The 20,622-nt window shown below is 37.1% G+C and overlaps 1 protein-coding gene across 1 annotated transcript in view; it reads right to left on the reverse strand.

Moving 5' to 3' along the window:
• Nucleotides 1–20,622, reverse strand: part of ULK2 (unc-51 like autophagy activating kinase 2) — a 39,769-nt gene that overhangs the window by 9,158 nt on the left and 9,989 nt on the right. The window contains exons 4-18 of the mRNA XM_027472676.3: nucleotides 18,406–18,438; nucleotides 18,008–18,044; nucleotides 16,747–16,920; nucleotides 15,567–15,640; nucleotides 14,342–14,443; nucleotides 13,943–14,001; nucleotides 13,545–13,627; nucleotides 10,304–10,354; nucleotides 9,837–9,925; nucleotides 9,016–9,187; nucleotides 8,042–8,102; nucleotides 7,708–7,800; nucleotides 4,324–4,461; nucleotides 3,128–3,273; nucleotides 2,494–2,574 (exon numbers count right to left, since the gene is read on the reverse strand). Coding sequence (XP_027328477.3) covers nucleotides 2,494–2,574; nucleotides 3,128–3,273; nucleotides 4,324–4,461; nucleotides 7,708–7,800; nucleotides 8,042–8,102; nucleotides 9,016–9,187; nucleotides 9,837–9,925; nucleotides 10,304–10,354; nucleotides 13,545–13,627; nucleotides 13,943–14,001; nucleotides 14,342–14,443; nucleotides 15,567–15,640; nucleotides 16,747–16,920; nucleotides 18,008–18,044; nucleotides 18,406–18,438 — 1,393 coding nt within the window. The remainder of the gene's footprint in view (nucleotides 1–2,493; nucleotides 2,575–3,127; nucleotides 3,274–4,323; nucleotides 4,462–7,707; nucleotides 7,801–8,041; nucleotides 8,103–9,015; nucleotides 9,188–9,836; nucleotides 9,926–10,303; nucleotides 10,355–13,544; nucleotides 13,628–13,942; nucleotides 14,002–14,341; nucleotides 14,444–15,566; nucleotides 15,641–16,746; nucleotides 16,921–18,007; nucleotides 18,045–18,405; nucleotides 18,439–20,622) is intronic.

The following is a 20,622-nucleotide window of genomic DNA, read 5'->3' on the forward strand; positions in this document are numbered from 1 at the left end:
GATGAGATGATGCTTGTGTTCAAGCTGCCAAAAAGGCAAGATTTCAGGGTGACAGCTGTACTGGCAGCTGCAGTACTTCTGGCAACCTGCGTCAAGACAAATAAAGTATTTGGATTCAGCAGGAATGGCATAAACAATAATGAAATTTCAAGTGCAGCCACCAAGACTCTAGGTTGAATAGAGTTTCTCAAGTACTGGAATTATATTACTGCAAACTGCAATGTGAATGCAACATTGCATGTTAATGACTTGTTTTGTTTGTAACAATTTAATCTGCAGACTAAAAAGGCAGCTCCCTCTCATGGCTTCTGCAAGAAAAGTATGTATTAAAAAACAGAAAAATATTTATATGTATTCATATGAAACAGTTTGGGATCAGTACTTAGGGCAGTCATTTATTTTTAGTCTGTCAGAACATGTTTTTCAAAAGTTCATTATGTACAAAGGAAGTCCACACTTGAATATGAACTCAAAATTTCTCCTAAAGCACAAAGATTTGGAAGAGCTATAAACAATCATTTAAGCAGATGGCTTTGGGGAAACATCTCCTATGAACATCTCACCTACTCTGAGATGCCATTCCTCTTTCAAAATAAGGAAACTGAAACTTGATAAAGTGGTCTCTTCCTTGTGATAGTTTTATGTTTCATGATGAGGAACTGTACAAAGTTACAAATGGTATGCAAGACTTCAGTTTTGTGGCCACAGCTTCCTAGATAAAATATGTATCTTTGTAACCTCAAAGAACTGACACCGAAGTGACAACAATTTCACTCACCTTTAAAAAAATTGCACAACTTAAAATAAACTATTCTAATTAGTTTTTCCCTAGGCTGTGCTGTAACTTAGTATATAAGATTCTTAAGAGCTGGCCAAGGCAATCTTTTGATATTGGCTCTGTTTCATAAATGTATGCTTTAAAAAACATCTTAAACTTCTTGCAGTTTGCTCAGTAAAGTGCCCAGCTGTTACGACACATCTTCCAGCCTTCTTAAGCCTGTGCTTTTCTAGTTAGACTTTGAATAAGAGCCACTTCATCTTGATTCCATTCCTCTCCATTTAAACAATGTGCTATAGAGCAGCCTTTCTGCCTGCAGCTCCAACAGAGTACTCGTCTATTCCTCACTAAATTCCCAGCTGAGAATTTGCCTGTTTGAAATCAGTCTGCTTGTCTGTCTCATAGCATTGAAACCTGTCATTTCAGAAAGCAGTCTTAAATTTCTTTGGTGGCTGCTCTGTTGTCAGCACCATCACTGGGAAGGGTTCTCAATCCAAAGTTTCTTCCCTGCTGCCACTGGCAGCAAGAGTTACTCAATTCATTCAGAAGCTGCATTACGACAAATATCTTCAGGCCCTCAAAAATCTCAGTACAGATTATCTTGCTTCACCCAGAAGCAAAGAACTTCCCATACCCATTTAAATGCTGAAAACAGACATGCTGCAATTTGTGATATTTTACAAATAGAAATACCACTGCAGTCATTTGAAATTAAGAAACAAAGTAGGAATAGAATGCAGGAAACAGATGAAATGAAACATTAAATACTCTTATAGCCATAAAATCAGTCCTGTTGTATACTACAAATAGGTTTAACATTGGAAAAAGGCAGTAAACCAACTGTCCTACAAAGTTCTATCCAAAAAAAAGATGCAGCAAAATAGCACATATTCTGCTTTGCATTCCATCCATTTTCCCCTAAGCCTTTTTATTTTTCTATTTCATAAAAGAAAAGAGAGTATTTCAAATCTGAGGCTTCACTTAGTCCTTGTCTTTTCCTGATTGCCAATGGCACAGCAGTTAAAAAGGAAATGTTTAAGATATCTCATAGAATTTTTCATATGGATGAAATCATCCCCAGTTATGTGAAATACCTACTAAAAGAAATGAAGACACTAACAACTCCAGAGAATTTTGGAAAGTGTTTAAACAGGGAAAATAACCCAAACCGTAGTTTCAACACTACCTCTTAAAAAATCAAAATAAAGAGGATAGCTAGTATTTTAGACAAAGAAGAGCTTGCACCTAAGATGCATGTACAGCAACAGAATGTGTTGCCGAGTTGCAGATTCCTTTGTCCAATTCTTCTGATGTTACAGTGCAATTCAATCTTATAGAGTCTCAATTTTTTTCCCCTGCTAGCATACCAATTTATGACGTGCAAAGCTTACTGAATGCTTAGCAACACCATCAGATCCTAGGCAATTTCCTACGGGAACGATGAAAACATGTTGCACACTGTACAAAAAAAGAAAAACTTCAGAACTTCAGCCACTCTCTTATTGTGTAGAGAATTAATTATGGGAAAATTAATTATGGGAAAAGGGGTCCTGATACAACCATACTCAGGCTAAGTTTCTATAGAAACTCAGTGTACAGGTTACCAAGCGTCTCCTATTAATCCATACTTATGTAGTGTTGGCTCTCCTTGTTCTTCACAGAATTCTGTAGAAGCTGTACCAAAATCATACAGGTTGCTTCGCCCAGTCTCTCACCTGAGAAGTTTCTGCTCCTTGATTCATGTCCTTGAAGCTGTCCACAACAACAGTGTCCAAGCTGCTCAGGTATTGTTCCAACTAAGCAAATAAAATCAAAATGTGAATTTATGCTTAGTACTTCATCCACAAATGAAGGTGAAGGAAAATAAAACCTGTTTATCTTACTTATACCAGACATTTTAACAGAAATGGATTGCTGTAAACGTGACTGCTTGAGTATAAGAAAAGCATTGCAGAGGGATCTGGATAAGTTAGATCAATGAGCTGAGTCCAATCGTGTGACATTCAACAAGGGTGTCAGGTCTTGCATTTGGGTCATAACAACCCAATGCAGTGGTATTGGCTTGAGGAGGAGTGGCTGGAAAGCTGCCCAGCAGAAAAGGACCTGTGGGTGTCGATCAACAGCCAGCTGAACACGAGCCAGCAGCGTGTCCAGGTGGCCAAGAAGGCCAATGACAGGACTAGGGAAGTGCAGCCAGCAGAGCTAGAGAAGAGTGATCGTCCTCTTGTATGCAGCACCGGTGAAACCATGATCTAGTTGAGCAGATTTCAGTTTAAGGCAACTTCAGGCAAGAATTAGTCTTCTGAATAACTGTTCCAGATAAACCTTCCCAAGAATTTATGGGCTTACCTAGCGGTGAGGGAGAATATGGTCTTGAAGATCCTGTGGATAAGCGGCGCCCAACACCCTGCGCAGTGTCAGCTGGTACTGGAGAACAGGAACCCATCTTCATGAAGCCCATTGGACTAGTATTTGAGCGTCTCACAACCCCAGCTCTAACAAGATGAAAAGAATGGTTATACATGCTATAGCAACTGTGGATCCTTAAGATGAGGTTCACAATCCACTAAGGAGTATAATGATCAATTTAAAAAAAAAAAAAAAAAAGATATTTAGAGAGAAAGCCACAAAGCTGAAGCTTACTAATGTAATAACTTAAGCTAAGCCTTCCAGTGAGAAAACAAGACAAATAGAATTCCCTTTGTTCCCACTATGATTATAACTTTCAAAGCCATAGCAGTCTGTTAACTGGAGAAATTTAAAACAGATATATCCCTTAGTACATGGATTACTGATATTCAGACAACTAGCCATTTAATTTTGAATTTTACAACTGAGTGAAATGTATTATCACAAATGTTCACTTTTATGGTTGGAAAAAGAAGGAACCTACAAAAAAGATTAGGACAAAGTTTTAAGTATTGGACCTGGTATGAAGTTCAACTACTGAGAACACATTATTTTAGGGAAAGGCATGCCCTCAAGTGTAGGAACAACTGTAAAATCAAAGATCTTGAACAAAAAGCAAGGAACCATGTTGGTTTTTTTTTTCGTACAGACCTCCAGAGATCTCAAGAGTTTGAGTCTTTTGTCCTTCACCATCCCTATCTTGTAGATCACAAGGCATAGAATAAGTCTAGCACACTAGAGCCTTGTATTAAGACAAGCTGGTTAACTAGTATGCCAAAAAGTGTTTCCTTGATATTCTATAGAACAACGCATTCATCACTGTATGTATGAAAACAAAATTTATTACTTTCTAGTTTATGATGTAATGCTGCATAATACACAAAGGAGGGAAAAAAGCAAGACTTCATCTTCTTACTTTCTTTGGATGCAATTGCCTAAACAAACAAGCTCATTTTGTTTTAGTGAAAAATTTCAACTGTCCATTCAACAACCTTGAGAATGTGAAGGACTATTACTTGTTATCATTAAAACGCCTCTTTAGTATGGTCTTGTGCAGAAAAAAATGACATCAATATGGACATCTGTGAAGGTGCAAATACAAACTAGAACCAAGAAAAAGGAATTAGAATACTCACCTTGGTGATCCGTGGGGGTTTGATACAGGACTGGCAGTAGAGGAGAGGTTCTGTTCTATACGCTGGTAATTCCGGAGCTGAGTGGGAACTGGGATAGGTGCTGTTTCACTGCGGGGGGATACTGAAGGCTGACAATGCCTGAAGTAGGAAGATATGGAGAGAGGAGATAAACAGAGGTAGACAGGTCTCTCTCTAAATTGTACCATTCTCAGAAGTTAAATAAAATCTGTGAAACTGACAAACTGATTCTAAACTCCCCACGTGCAGTGTGATCTTAGCTTGTCCTAATCTAGCTCTGACACTTCACAGAGAAAGACAAAGAACTGTTCGTTACTACCTACCTTTCTTATACTGGCTAGTACCAGATCGAGCTGAGAGTGCAGTACTAGCTGAAGCATTTCGTCATGCATCACAGCGATCTACAGATCCCTCCGACTTCCTGCCAATCAGCCCGCTCTGTTTACCACACTTCAAAATAGCGTTCTAGGAAAACCCACTGTGCTAAGAACAGGAAGTTCAGCAGCAGGGCTGGAATGTGTACAAAAGCCACTAAAGCACAGAGATATCCCATGAGACACAGTGAACTTGCAAAAGGAAAACATGTTATGTAACCAACCCTTGACAAAATGACCAAAACCACACACCTGAACATTAATCCACAGACGCAAACTGCAGATTAGCATTGCTCAAGTTCAACCAAGTGTCAGTGACCCGGTTTATCTCAGTGTACTGCCTGATAAGGGAATCAAACCACCGCAGCATAAGCAGTTACCAACACTTTTAAAAGAATTAGACCGAAAGAATTTCAAACTAAATGACTTTTGGGAATATAATCAGCTTAGTATCAAGCCCCTTATTGATTAATTCTTCAGAAAACAGGCAAAAATTAGAGATTCTCAGAGGAGATGTGAAAGAAGTCCTACCACTCCTACTTAAAAGCTCTAGAAAACAAGCAGTTACACCACTTACTGCATGGATACAGCTGAACAGCAATCTTGGTTTCTGACTCTATCATATTCCCTTTGCAACCTCTGAGAATGAAATACTACTTCCTAATATGCATGGTCCTTCCTTAGCAAAAGAAAACAGGTTTGTCCTTTTATTGCCACCCAGGTTCTAGAGACTACTGAGTAATTTTGAAAAGCAGCTGGAACAAGCCTCAATAGATCTGTACCAACACTTTTTCCACAGCCTCATCAGTTTCCCTGAATTTAAACCCATACTCACTAAGTTTCTCAGCTGTGCCTGACAGAAGTCCTAAGTCTGCTGTGCCACAGTGACCAGCCTGGCAGAAGATGGGAAAAATCTGCAGCTGTGACCACACAGGCAGTGGAAAGCCTGAAAGCTTCCACACAAGGAGAAGGTCTCACAAGTAGAAACCACACAAAGGCAGTAGGCAGCCTGCTCTGAATACCACAACAAGCTGAGGCAGCACAGGGAGGCTCCCTGGTCTGACCTGGAGAGGGGAAATCCAAACCATAGCAGTGCTGCTGAGGAGGCCATGAAGGCACTTCAATTTTTAAAGTACCCAGCATGGAACATGCCTTCCCCTGTTGTCACACAGCCTTACAGGTAGGTCCTTGTGAGGCAAGTGCTGTGTTAGCATGGTGGTATAGCACTTGGCCTTCTTCAGGGCTCCCCAGCTCAGGCCCAAAGCCACGCTCTGGTTAGGCATCCCCTAGTCTGATGTGGTTTGCTACTGGTTAGAGAAAGAGGCAATACAGACGTGTGCAGAGTTGCATGCAAATCTTGTATCTGTGGGATCTAGAGAACAAAATTAGGAATTAACCACAGAAGAGTGAACCGCCTCCACCTATTGTGCCTGTTCTGGCTGGAGCATGAGAAGCATCACAGCTTCTTCTGCTTGCCACAAAGCAGCGTAACTATGGGTACCATTCATGCAGTTCTATCATCTAATCAGAAAAAAAAACAACACTGTATTACAGGGCATAACAACATTTTGTAAAAATAAATAAATAAATAAATAAATAAATAAATAAATCGCACGCTATGAAAGAACACTTCTCAGCATCAAATAACCAAAAAAACAAAGCAGCATCTGGTAGATTATCTGCTACCTTGAGACAATAACCTAAAGCAGTCAGCCAGTCACCAAATTTACTCAACCAATAGCTACATCAAACTTTTGCAGTACAAACTGACTGTGTGAACAGTAGGCACCTGTTTCTAATCACACATTTAGCTCTTAACTTACTAGCATATAGATAACATAACTGGCATATTTTCATAAAACCTGTAACTCTAAAAACTGTGACACATGATGATATAAGATAGGAAATTACCATATTTTATAATATTCTGTATACAGCCAATCCATAGCAAATGGATCTTTACAACCAAACCATTCAAATTGGCTGCCCTTAAACACAAAAGTTAAGACTACAGCTTTATTGATAGCCCATGTCAGCAGATTTTGCAAACTGCAACAAGATCAGCACAAAATAGCCAACTTTTCTTGTGACAAGCATTTCTAAACAAATAATGCTGACTTGCAGTCCTGTAGTACTAGCATAAGCCAAAAATACACCCAACATAATAGCATTATTCCCCTTTTAGCCACTTGTCCTCTTTCTATTTTGTATTGAAAACTTTATGAAATTCATTATTTGGTCAAATGACCAATCTACCCCTTCTGTTTAGCTGTTACATGAATAGTTAAGCATCCTGATAAGATTTACATTTTCCAGTATAATACAGGAAAGATGTCAGGCACTTCTGACAAATATCAATTCAATTTCAAATTGGCAGAAACTGTCTACAATGATGTAGCAGAAAGGGGACTTATTAATAGCCCTGCTGATTGAAAAGCTGCAATAAATGTTCAACACTTCTATGGGGCTTCTTTGGGTATCTTGTGAACCACAAACACAAAATTCACAATAATTGCTTGCACAGAGGCCACATCCAGTTATTGGATGCAAGATAATCCAGTCCTGAGACAAATCCATAGCAAACTGCTTTCTAAATCCCTCTTTTCAAGACGTAGTTGTGTGAGAAGTAAACTGCTTTTAACATCTTGACTCAGTAAACAAAGAACACGCTGTACTTCATAACACAAGAAGGTCAAGTTAGTTATGTGTCTGAAGTTTCTGCCTTTAGACAGTTCAAAATTTAAGCAGACAAAAGAATGCTGTCTTTCCTTAAGGAAATCTTTTTGGGATGCATCCAAACCAGAAGTTAGCTACGCAACCATCAGCTATTGCAATGCATTAAGTGCAGAGAGCCTAGAAAAAACAGGTCTAGCTTCTATTTCAGTTCAGTTTCCAGCAGTAATCTAAAATTAAAACAAAACAGAACAAAAAAAACATACAGTAACAGAGAACTTTTTTTAAAGAGAGGAAATACTAAGCCTTCATCATGCACCTGTTAGTTGTACCAGAAGCAGTACTTCGAGAAGAGGCTGAGGATGGCTTCTGTACAGTTCCTGAGCTTCCAGAAATAGTTAATGGTGACTGCCTGTAGGAACAAGAAACATTATCAGAAGACAGTTCACATCAGAAACTACCTGCTTTGCAGCAAAACTTTCTGAATTCAAGCTGTTTATATATTCATATTAAATTCAACTTGGCGTATTAACCTTTAAGAAAGTTCACTTACAGCTGTGTAAACCCATCACTGCCAGAAAAACCAACCACCTCTTCTATAGCATCAATTTTAGAACATGAGACTTCTTTTGGATAAAGCTCAGCACACCTACCCTCCACACATCAAGAACTCGCTTGAAGCCCGCCTGCCAGCTGCTCCCAATGGCATATCATCTACAGTAAGCAGAAGAACACATTGAAAACCAACATCATGAACTAGAATCTTAAGAAAATAAAAAATCTTCTATATTACTGTTGTAGAAATAATTGCTTCTGACAAGCTTCTGTGAATATATACAAGATTTATACAAGTTTTTTTACGAACTGTTTTGTGTATGAAATTACCTCAAATGTGACCTACAACAAAAACGGGGAAAGTATTTCTTTAACATTATTCTTTTTGCTATACTCGTTATAATTATGAGATTAAATCCACTTTTAAGAGTACAATGTATCAACATTGGGAAATTTGTAATCGTGAAAGACAGAAATGCTTCAGAGATCTAGGTACTAATTTAGTCAAATATATAACACGAGTTGGTGGCACTGTACAGAAGTCAGATGACTAGCTTTCTAGTGGCAATTCAGGTTTAGAAAATATAATATGGCAATGTGCAACATCCAAGTCTTTCAGCTGTATAAGCCCAGTCTGATGCCTAACGTTTCATGTTAAACATGTTGTATGTTTTTACCTCCACTTGTTTATATAAAGCTCTATAACAAGGACTTAAAATTCAGTTAGTCTGGATGTGACTTTCTCATTGAGAGAATCCTTGGGCTTCTTATCAGCAGCTGTTTACAATCGACTCTCTTTTCTTCTACTGCCAAAATCCAGTATTTTCCATGACTTTAAGTGACCTTGGTGTCTTTGGCATATCTGGCCACTAAACTGCAGGTGAAAATGTCCCAGATGGACATGTATATAAACCAAAGAGTCTCCCTTCAAAAACTACCTCAAACTGATGCAATTAGTTCCAAGGTGAACTGAGATACATTTGGGGAAAAGAGAGCCAAATAATAAGAAGGCATGAAGGTATGCTATGAGTGGAAAGTGTTTTAAAATATGAAAATAATGGAAGGTTCTTACATGAGTGGTCTGAAGAGATGTTGTGTGGGACAAGAACAAAATCATCTGTGTCACAAGAAGAGTTCTTGCTACTGGTACTGGCAGAGTCTTTAGACACTTGTAGATAGTTTGGAGGACCCAATGGAGGGGAAGACAAATTTTCTTCTTGAATATGTTGCATGTCTGGAAGAGACTAAAGAAGAGGGGGAGGGGGAGTGAAAAAAACAACACTATAAATTCCGTGATTCAGAAGATAAAGTTGCTCTTTTAACTCTAAAGCCTCTAATATAGGAATTATCACTAATGTACCAAATAAATAAATAGATGAATTTATATTTCAGACTGTTCAAGTCTTCAGAAATATAAAATATATTTGATTTTGGAAATTTGAAATGCCAGATAACACTGTCATGTAAACTTAGGCAGTTCTATAGCACCATAGCAAATAGGCTGTGAATTTAATTGACTGAATTTGTTCACTCATTCATGATGATACAGATTCAACTCTTCAAAATACCATGTAAAATTAAAATCACCAGTTCATACCAACATAAGTAGTGTCAGCCAAAAAGGCTGATTCAAAAGTTAATCTGTAACATTCATTACTTTGCAAGCCATGTTAACAGACCTAAAGATTTACTACCTAGTGTTTGATACGTATATGCATTGGGGTTTTTTTGTTTGTTTCATTTTTTGACAGTGATATTCCTGTTCTACATTTTTAAACAGGACAGTTTAGGGTTATTCTGTCTAAGAATTGAAAGATCTAAAATTCAAGAAATCTTGGGTAAGCACTGGAGAAAATATTTTCTAGAGATTGTTTTGTAAAACAGAGAACTTACTGGAGGAGAAGCAAAGCGGCAGGAAGGGGAGCTTCCACAGGAACTGCCAGAGACTGAGCCAGCATATGTGGGCACTGGTACAGGACAAGCTAAAAGAGGAAAACCCAGACACAAAAAAAAAAAAATAAAAAAAATGCAACTAACCGTGTGAAAGGCTGAATTGCAAACAAACTGATTTCCTCACTGCTTTTCATTCATAAACCCCTATCCTTATAAGCACAGCACATCCTTAAGCACACAATAGTATTTAAGTTTAGCTGAAATATGAAAGGAATTATCAAATAAGTGTCATATCTCAGAGATAGTTCAAAATAGGATTCAGCTCCAAGGTTCACAATAGAATAGAACAGCCAGACACAGGAAATTGCCTCATGAACATTTAGCATGATACTTGGCATATTTTTCTTCCCCACTAGTCCCCAACATTCATCATTTACACAAATAATTGGAAAATCAAAACTACTTACACTTTTTGACTGTTGAAACCTGATCCAGGAAAGGGTGGTTGAAAAATGCTTCTGTAAAACAAGAAACAACCACCACTGTGAATTAACGTACAAATGACACAGAATTTGTAGACTATATTGCAGACAGTGGTAAATGGTTGCCTGCCCAGAATCAATATTCACAGCCAGAGGATGAAAAGCTTACAACATGGAAGGCTTTAATCTCTTATATGTTGCTACAGCATTTGGAAAGGAAACAAAATCAATTTAATAAATTCCAAGAACAGCCAGCAAGGCAAATCAGACAAACTTATTAAAGGACATTTTATAACTTGATGCTAACATAACTTAAGAATCATATACATAAGAAGCTTTCCTATATACATCATGAAATTATATTTGCCATGAACAACACAGTACTTGTTCAGTTTTAATTTCCTCTACAAAATGATTAGCATCTTTTACAACAAACATTGAAAGTATTTTCACTTCTGCCTTTCCCACGAACAGACACTTGTTTTTTGAACCCCTTAATGCTACTCCTTCCGTGGTTGAAGATCACAACAAAGCAGCAGCCATTCTCCTTCCCGCTTCCCAACAGAACACAACCTGCGCAGCTGGTTCAGTTTAAATCAGAAGTAAACATCACTTTAACAATTTCCTCAGCTAACTTGTTACTGTTTCAACAACAGAAACATTTGCTTTTGTTATAAATGGATGTTCTCAGATGGATTTAATTGACCTAGCATAAGCAGTTGGCTAACAGTGTACATGTAAAAGTTCTTTTATACAAGAGGCCTTCGTATCATTAGGGAAAACTGATGGTTAGTGGAAGCTAACTGCTGAACTTTGTGAACTTCAATGTTCTAACAGTTGAGAAAAAACAATACTGTTCATCAGACCTAAGCAAATAGCAAGGGGAAAAAAAAAACTACCACCACCAAGAAAAAAACACCTGAGGCCTGCACCATCTCTTCTTCCTTCAACAACACTTTCTTCCACAACGTGATAAGGAAGGGAGGCTAGCAATAACACAAGAACAATATAATGATTAACTTTAACACAAGGATCAGGTGTTCTTGAGCTTTTGTACAACACCTGCTGTTCTACTTCATTTTGCTAAAAGATCAGCAAGATTTCCAATGCTATTTTTATTTTAACAACAGGCAACTGGGCTCAGTTATACACTCTCCCTTTCACTCCCCTTGCTAAGCACATTCCAGAGCAGCCCCTTTGAGGCCCTTTGAGCAGCTCAGCCAAGGGAAACATGACTTTCACCACTACCATTCTGCTTTGTTTTTTTCTTTCTTAGCACAAATGCGTTCTCATACTATCACAATGTTACAGTGAATTTCCCACGTTTGAAGAAACTGTGGAGATCAGCATACCCAGAGTGCAGGTGGAATCAATTACTCAAAGTCCACATTTGTGACATATTGATTCTTCTATAAAACAGATTTGAAAATCAACATCTGAATACTGTCAGCATCATCTGGACATTTTACCCAAGTATCCTGATTTTTTTTTTCTATATCTGATTTCTGCTCAAGTTCCTACATACAGCAGTTAAATTACATTATTTCCGTCACATACACACACACACAAAAAATTCATTCCTGGTTACCAGGACAGTAATTATTCCAGCATCAATACTTTAAGTGTTAAATTATTTTTAAAAAGTTTGATGTTTGCTGGAGAAATATCAGAAACTGAAAAGGAAAAAAAATGTAGTCATAAAGTCCTGCACTTTAAGTAAACAACCCAGATACCTTTTGAATTCTTGTCTCTCCACAGCCCATTGAATATAGTCTTCTTATCACAAACGCACAAGAACCACATGTGATGAATGAGTCAATTTGTGTATTTCAGTACTGCGTCAAAACCAAGCTTGCATGCATAACTAAACAGGAACATGAAGTTTCATAAGCAGAAAGGAAACTGAGCATGTCTCAAGCTTGTAACTCACCCTAAGATCTCAGCATCACAAGACCTAATAGTTAATGGTGAGGAAAGAACACTCATCTGCAAGGAGCGTGAAGAGATTTTAAGCTGTAGGCTCTTTCTCACTATTCCACAGATTAAACTTGATGGATTCACCTATCTTGTTGCTAAAAACAAATCTCGGTATAAAACAAATTATTTTGATTGTGTCAAAATTAACACAAAGTTAATTTTATTTAGCTAAGGTAGCTTTAATTAGATAAAAGATTAACATTTCCCGGGATTTATAATAAAACTACAATAACAAATTGTTAGCTAACCAAAAATCTACCCAATAAAAGTCTTTTTAGTACTCATGTAAACAACAGACGTCTAGCTAGTACAGAGTGCACACAAACTTGAACCACACTCCTGACTAATTTTGAAGAGAGAACAGTTGCAGCCATTCTGAGTGATTCAATAGCACCGATTGGAGGCTTTGAAATCTTAAGAAGTTAGCACAATGTTCTGCAACCAAAGATCTCCAGTTAAAAAGGAAAAGTCAAACGCAGCAGCCACTGGAGCCACAAGTTCATTTTTGTTAAAGCAGTATCAACCTGGTTTGTGCTAGGCTTAACTTCCCAAATAATTCAATGGGCAGTCATATGCAGACTTTGCAGTAATCTAACAGTATGCAAACTTCAGTCACTACACAGTTTAAATATTCTAAAATTTTAGGATTTATGAAATATAAAGATACAACTTGATTCTATTGATTTCTGACTTTAAAAAGCAGTGAAAATATTTCACTAAAATGAAGAAGTCTCTATAGCTCTCAGCACCTACGCACAATACTAGCAATTCATCTTTGTAAATATGAGGGATTTTGATTTAACATTACCTCTCTCATTGCCCTCCAGTAAACATACATACAGCTTTCAATGTTAAATCAAATATACACAATTTGCACCACCATTAACAGTTACGATCTTTGCAGCCTGCAGGAGAAAGTAATGGAGAAGAAACAACTTAAAGCAACTTCGCTTCCAAAGTTGGTTATTCCATTACTTTGTTACATTTCTGTAAACTAAACCACACAGAGATCAGAGATGTCTGCTCTTAGAAAAAAGACAAAACAGCAGTTAAATGAAAATACTGCAACATGAAATTTAAGGCATATCAATAAGCAACAGGGGAAAACCACTGTGACTCCTTTATGATAACAGAAGAAAAAAAACCTTCACTTTTCATGTAATTACCTATAGGTAGAAGGTCAGGAGAGTTATTTTTGTCATATGTATACAACTAACAGGTCAAGAGAGCAAAAGGAAAAGTTACGTACCAAAGTCCATTCTGTCTTTTTGGTTTCTCTGAAGCAAACCCAACAGCAGGTCAGCCAGATAAGTTGACGTTTCCCTAGGGATACTGCATATAAAAGGAAGCAAAGCATGCATTAAATATCACACGTGTATTAAAAAAATGCATACTGCGTTAAATCTCAAGAAGTCAGCATTCTGCCACATCCCTACGTCTTGACTACACATGCTCCGTAGCTTTAGTATAGGACACTCAAATCAGCAAGATACAATGAAGGCAAGATGCAATGTGAGTCACTGGTATCATACTATTTTCTTGTCAACATAGCAACATCAAATATTTTTATGAATCCCAGGCATTCCCAAAGATGAAAAAATGTTCAATCAACAAATGTAAGTGACAGGAAAGGCCACGGTGACGTACCTAGGAATCAAATTCCTGTTCTTTTCATAAAACATTCTCAAATCTTGAGGACTATTGGCCTGTCAAATAAAAATGTACATTAATTAAAGCTCAGTTTAATGGAGAAAGTACCTTTTGTACCTATGCGCACATACAAAAAAAGGCTTTTGCATATGGGCATTAAAGGAGAAAACACCGAGCACAGCCCTAACTTCAGTACTGAGTATTCTTATACGTTTGCCCTGGATTGAACACACTGATGTCAAAGACTGAGTACAAACAACTTCTCCTTTGGTATCCTCAAGCATCAACACTCAGACATCACTACTTACTTCTGTTTTCATGCCTAGAAGGAAAAGTCTAGGAACTTCCATTAGACTAAAGAGTAATAGAAAGAGGAAATGGGAAATAAAGTGTTACCTGAAAAGGTGGTTTTCCAACAAGACACTGATAAATCACTGTTCCTATGCTCCACAGGTCTGCTTTAGCATCGTAGTGTTGAGACATAATCACTTCAGGGGCCTGGAAAGTACAGGAAAATATCAGAAGAAAAAGCAAAGCCACAGCAAAAGAAATAACACACAGTGGTATTAATAGACAGCAACTTTTTGTAAGGAGTAAAATATTTTAATACAAAATATTTAATAGACAATGTGAGAATTTTAGTCTGTGTCATTCCATGACTTGAAAGGTAATAGTATTAGACTATCTGAAATGAAAATAAATATTAGAAACATAGAAAACTAGAAATATTGATGTTCTAAAGAAAGAAGTTCATGATCTATGCCTATGGGAATAAGAAGTAAGCATTATTTACTTGGTTGGTGCAGTCCTTCTGTGGGTAATTAGCCAAGGATTTCACAATTAATATAATTATCACCATATTAAAATATTTTACCTATTAAATATTTTCATTTAAAATTAATATTTAATATTAGTTTAATATTTTAATTGTAATAATTAATTTAATGTTTAGTTTTACAAATTAAATATTTTACATATTGAAAAACAAGACATGGAAAAGCTAAATGATTTGCCCATGACCACACTGCACAGTAGTGGCACTGCTAAGGACACACAGCTCAGTGCTGAAATTACTACCATACTACTTAAAAATAATGGCAATTAACTTCAAATTATTTAAAAAAGGAAACAAAAAGAAGGAAAATAAAATTAATAAATCAAACCACACATTTGAGAGAATATATATAAAAGAAATTAAACAAAAAAAATAAGTAGTTTTTTTTCTTTTCTACTGATGTAATGATCTTATAGAAAATTACTAAATACAGGCTATTTCCTTAGAAACTTGGAAGGGGATAAAAAAAAAAGTATGTATGTGGGAATGAAACTACTTTATGAGGCAAAAAAAATTAATGCTAAAGTGTATTGCCTTTTTTGATGTTTCCTCCCTGCAGCACTAAGAAACGTTTAATGTCTCTCATTCCTTTTCATTTCAACAATCACAATCTTCAAATCACAAGAAAAAAAGAAGCCAGCAAAACTACAGAAATGTGAACTGCATGCTGCTCCTAATACTTCCAATGCAACGTTTGGCATTTGCCAATCTGCCAACCATAAATTATTTTGATCTCGTAGGAGAATATTTGAGATAAACCACAATCTGAAAAGTGCTGTCACTCACCATATACATAGGTGAACCACACAGAGTTGCAGCCATCATGTTGCTATGCAGATAACGAGCAAAACCAAAGTCAGCTGTGTAAAGAAACATTTGTCAATGAAAAGAAAGAATTTTCAAACTTTCATAATATAGAAATAATCTTTTCTGATTGAAATCTGCTACAATCATCAGCTAGAAAACAAAAACTAGGCATAATATATAGCCATCTTCATGGAATAGCAAAATTTATGTTATATGCTGAAGGAATTATCTTCTAAACAGCAAGCCAAGAAACAGCAGTGGCATCATTTGTACAAACTGCTGCTCAGCCATCTCCACAGGTGCAGAGCATGCTGTCTGGCATCAGTAAGAAAGGATTAAAATCAGTGGCTAAATATAAACGGTTCATTAAGAGTGATGAATGTGCTATCTGCTTCAGTGAAATTACTTCAGGTAGAAATTTTGGATATCCAGCTTCAGATGCCTGAGTTTTCCATGTAGGCAATAGCATCTGAAATTATCAAGTGAGGGCAGTAAGACAGGAAGTTTTCTGTGATGTTCAGAAGATGGACTGAGTTGGAACAGACCTTAGAAATTGGTTAAGCAAAAGCACAGAAAAGAAACCTGCCACAACCAAAGTCTTCATATGGACACTTTACAGGGAAAGCAATGAGAGACTAAAACCCCTGAAGTCTCCCACAAGAGGAGTTTGGTAGTACCCTGAACAGCTGCCACCTCTCCTCAGTTACAATGCCAAACCTCCTTCTGTCAAAAATAGATCATAACCTACATTTTTAAATTTTTCAAAAACCCTTAGGAGGGTCTGCAACAAAAACAGCCCAGTTAGAACTGTGACTGGAGCCTTGCATACAGTTTTGAAATGGGCTAAAGGCTACTCAACATTTCAAAGGTTACAGATTTGTGTCTAATTAAAGTAGTTTAATATTAGAAACATCAGCTTTATAGTGGCAGCTTCTTCCTACAGATTTAATCAAAAGGGTCTTTCTGACTCATTTTTTTTAATACTGAAAAACCATATTACAGCATAAAGCTCATTCTGGACTTACTGACTTCATTTTCCTCAATTTAAAATACAATATAGCCAGTACACCCTCTGCGTTTTAACTACAAAGACACTTTTGAGTAGGGAAATGACTCAGTAATGATTATTTACCTTCAGATCAGAGAAAAGCACATTTACCTATTTTGATGCGTATGCCACTGACACTTGACTTCCTACGACTGGCATAAGACAGTAAAATATTCTGTGGTTTAAGATCCCTATGAATGATTCCTTTACTGTGCAGAATACGCATAGCTGCTGCAATCTGCTGGAGGAACACCCGGATGGTATCTTCACTGAGGGTTCCTTTAGCTGAAAATAACACACACAATAGCAGATGAGAAAATATGTATAATGTAATGTAATATGTTATTTTGGGGCAAAAAGCAACAAAATTCACAGAAATAAATGTGAAAACAATAAAGGCAATCAAATCATAGCGAATTATATTCAACATAATCAAATTTCTGTCTTTTTTACAAATGTATACTCTTTTAACAATACATCCAAGTTTTACACTAGTTACTGTACTCTGAAATATCTGCTTTTACAATAGTTTATTCAACTCAGTAGCGTAATAATTTTAGAACATCTTAACCACTATCAAATCCTAAACTCTCTAAAAAGAACCACAGGAGCCAGTGAAATTAAAGAACTCCCACAGTTTATAACACTAAATGTATCTGTGATCGTGCTACAGCCTGAAGCTGAAAACCTATTCTTTCTTTAAAGAAATTGTTCTGGGGACACAGATAACCACGCTGCTCACAGATTTTATCCATGATAAAATTTATTTTTTGGGGAAAAAGGTATACTTTGGAAAGTCTCTTCAGAAGTTATTAGCTCATTCTGCAGCCTGAAAATGTACTGAATGCAGGAGCTGGATTATACTGTATGAGTCTTTCCAAGGATTTTAATGGGAAGTAAATTAGGCTTTTAATATACAGTTACCATAACAATAGCAGCTCACAAAAAGATTCCTTAAACACGCCGCTGATACAGAGGCAAGCAGAAGAATATTTTCATCAGAAAAATGCTGAGATTATTATATCTGCTGAAAATTTTATTTCTAATAAGGCTGAGTTTGAAGGGTGGCAAAGAAAGCAGGTGGAATCAAAAACCAGATGACCTTACTACCACTGAATGCAACATTCCCAGCATCGGTTCAGAACCATTCCCATAAAGCAGCTGATGTAGAACTGATTAGTGAATTCAATTAATCATATAAAGAGGATACTTTAAAAGAGCAGAAGAGTAAACAAGCACAGACATTTCATAAACAGGAAAATTTTTAAACCACAAGCAAAAATTTCAGAGAAACTTCAATGGATTATACAAACACAGAATATAAACATGAAATGCAATAGCTTCCTAATAGGGAAATACAGTAATCAATTACCTTGTAAGTAATCTGCCAAATCCCCACCATTGCAGTACTGTTAAAAAGAAAGGATTTTTATTCAAAATACAAGGTCTGAAACACTTGCTGTGACTATTTTTGCTTTCTAATCTTTTCAATAAAATTAGAAGGCCCTTTCCAGCTGTTTAACTTTGTTTTGTCAATTATTTGTCAAATTACTAATTTGAGGCGTAACACCTTCATTGATGCTTACAGTATGATAAAATAAAAATGAATTTATGGTACAAAAACTGCTGATAAACTTAGGACTGCAGAGAAAATTAATAATCTAGTTTTCAGAATTACCTGTTATTTTGCAGCTGTGCAGAGGCTTTTTTTTTTTTCTAAAAATCATTTTTAAAAATCAACCAGAAAGAAACACATATGCTAACACATACCTCCATCACCAAAAAGACAGAATTGGGCATTTCCTAAAAGAGAAGAAAATTCAGTTTAAGCATGTGACAAGACAGAGCCTTCAACACCTGCATTAACTGGTATATAGTAAGAGATTTTTTCAAGTCAGATAAGAGATCTTATGTTAAAGTCGTTGTGGGTAGCAAATAAATATGTTTACTAACAATCAATTGCAGGGGTTTTCCTTAAGTTTTTCAAGTTATCAAGAATATATATTGAAATCAACACTAAGCAAAGCCAGTTTTGTTAGGCAAAACTAGACAAAAACATAAACTGCATATAAATAAATGAGAGCCAAACAGCTTTACAGCAAAATTCTCTTTCCTGAGAGGGAATGTTATACTCAAAACCTGCTGAAGTGTCAAGTGATGTTATTTTATAAGAAGGAAAACCTAAAGTTTACAAGAGCTTTGAACATTAACTCCTAAGCTACTGTCAAACGTTGCTGCTGTTCACATGATCATGATTAAAACGACACCTAATGCACACACAACTGCATGAATAAGTAGTTTAAGATGAGCCAGACGCGTTAAGGTTAATTCAAGACTATATTAGGCTGTTTCATTTTCTGGAAGCATTTAGTTTAGCCATTCTCATCTGTGTTACAGAAAGGCACTTGAGGGTTTTTCCAGCTCAGAACATCGAGCACTTTACAGATTTGTTTACATTTTGAAATTAGTTTCAAAGAAAGCATGTTTCTAGGAATGCTAGGCAAATCTGTTGGGAACGAAGGGTGTGCTCCAACCAACATTAAAGCAGCAGTAGATCACATTTCAGGAAGTCCCAATTGTTCAATGTTTCTGTAACAGCTGTGGCCAACATGAACCATAATTTGAAATCCTATAAATGCCTCAAAACCTAAGTGCATTTTATCAGGGAGGGAATACATTGAAGCAAAATACACCACCACCACCACAAATACCTGCCTTGTAAATTACTGAAAATACATAATTATAAATCTTGTTTCTTTCAGCACTGTTCCTTTGCAACAATTTCTTTCAAGATAGAAACTTATCTTCTTTCAGGAACCCACGGATGTCAAACAGTAACCCATATCTGGAATTAGCTTCCAAGTTGTCCATCAGCACTAATTAAACTAATTCCAAACAACTTTCATCACTTTGCCCAGCAAAGGCCAGTCTTGTGTTGAAGAAAAAAGAAAGAAGCCAAGACACCTGCTCCCACTCCCATCTCTGACATGCTGGCACCATAAGTGCCAGTAAAGCCTCTCTGACACCTTCCTCTGAACTCGACAGAAAGACATCAGAAAGAATCATGAAAATAAATCCACCATTTGTAGAACGAAAATAAAATCTGAAATCTTTGGAACAGGAACAATAAGAAAATGAGCAAACAGAAAGCTATTGCCACCTGTCATTAACCTCCCTTGTACTTCAGCCGGTAGCCGACCACGTGCTACCCCAAGCTCCCCAGTGATCAAACCCCAAATTTTGCCAGCTGAGGAGCACTTCTCTTACAGGACAACTGCAATGTGTAATAACAACACTTCTAAGAAGCATGGAAAGAGTCTGTTCTCCAGTGACAAGAAGAAAGCTCAGCTATTGGATTTCCACCCAAACATAGCAATCCCATGAATCAGAAATAGATGTTCCACAGCGTCAGCGCCTCAGCTACACAACACACTGTACAAAAACAGCAGCTCACTGCAGCATGTAGCGCTCAGCTCATGACAGACTTGTATTCATCACAGAACTAAGAGAATGTGTTGTCTGGATTGTCTTGGACACAAAGTCCTTTCAGATGAAGCTGCTCCCTTCCAAAACACAGAGCTGATCTGCCCTGTTATACCAACCCTCACCTCTCCAGGCAAGGAAACCAGAACCTACAGGTGAACATATCACTTAAGTCAGAGCAAATATGTCACAGCACTGTTATTTTGGCCACCCTCAGGCACCTGGAGGAGCACACGGGGCCAGAGAGTCTGTGTGAAAGGAAGACCACAAATGTATGCTCAGATTTGGCAGAAACAGGGCTGTGTCACACCAAACCTGCATAGGCTTTCTTCTGCCAGCCACCCTGAAAGCAGGCTCTTCTGGCTCGTGTGTACAGGTGATAACACCAATTTGGTATTTGGGTTTGGGAAATCAAGGCAAACTGGCAACAGATTACAAACCCTGTATCAACTACCCACCCGTCACAAATCCTCTAAACAGTTTTAAATCTCCGTTGGGATTTCT

Source organism: Anas platyrhynchos, chromosome 20 (genome assembly GCF_047663525.1).
Source record: "Anas platyrhynchos isolate ZD024472 breed Pekin duck chromosome 20, IASCAAS_PekinDuck_T2T, whole genome shotgun sequence".
NCBI lineage: Eukaryota > Metazoa > Chordata > Aves > Anseriformes > Anatidae > Anas > Anas platyrhynchos.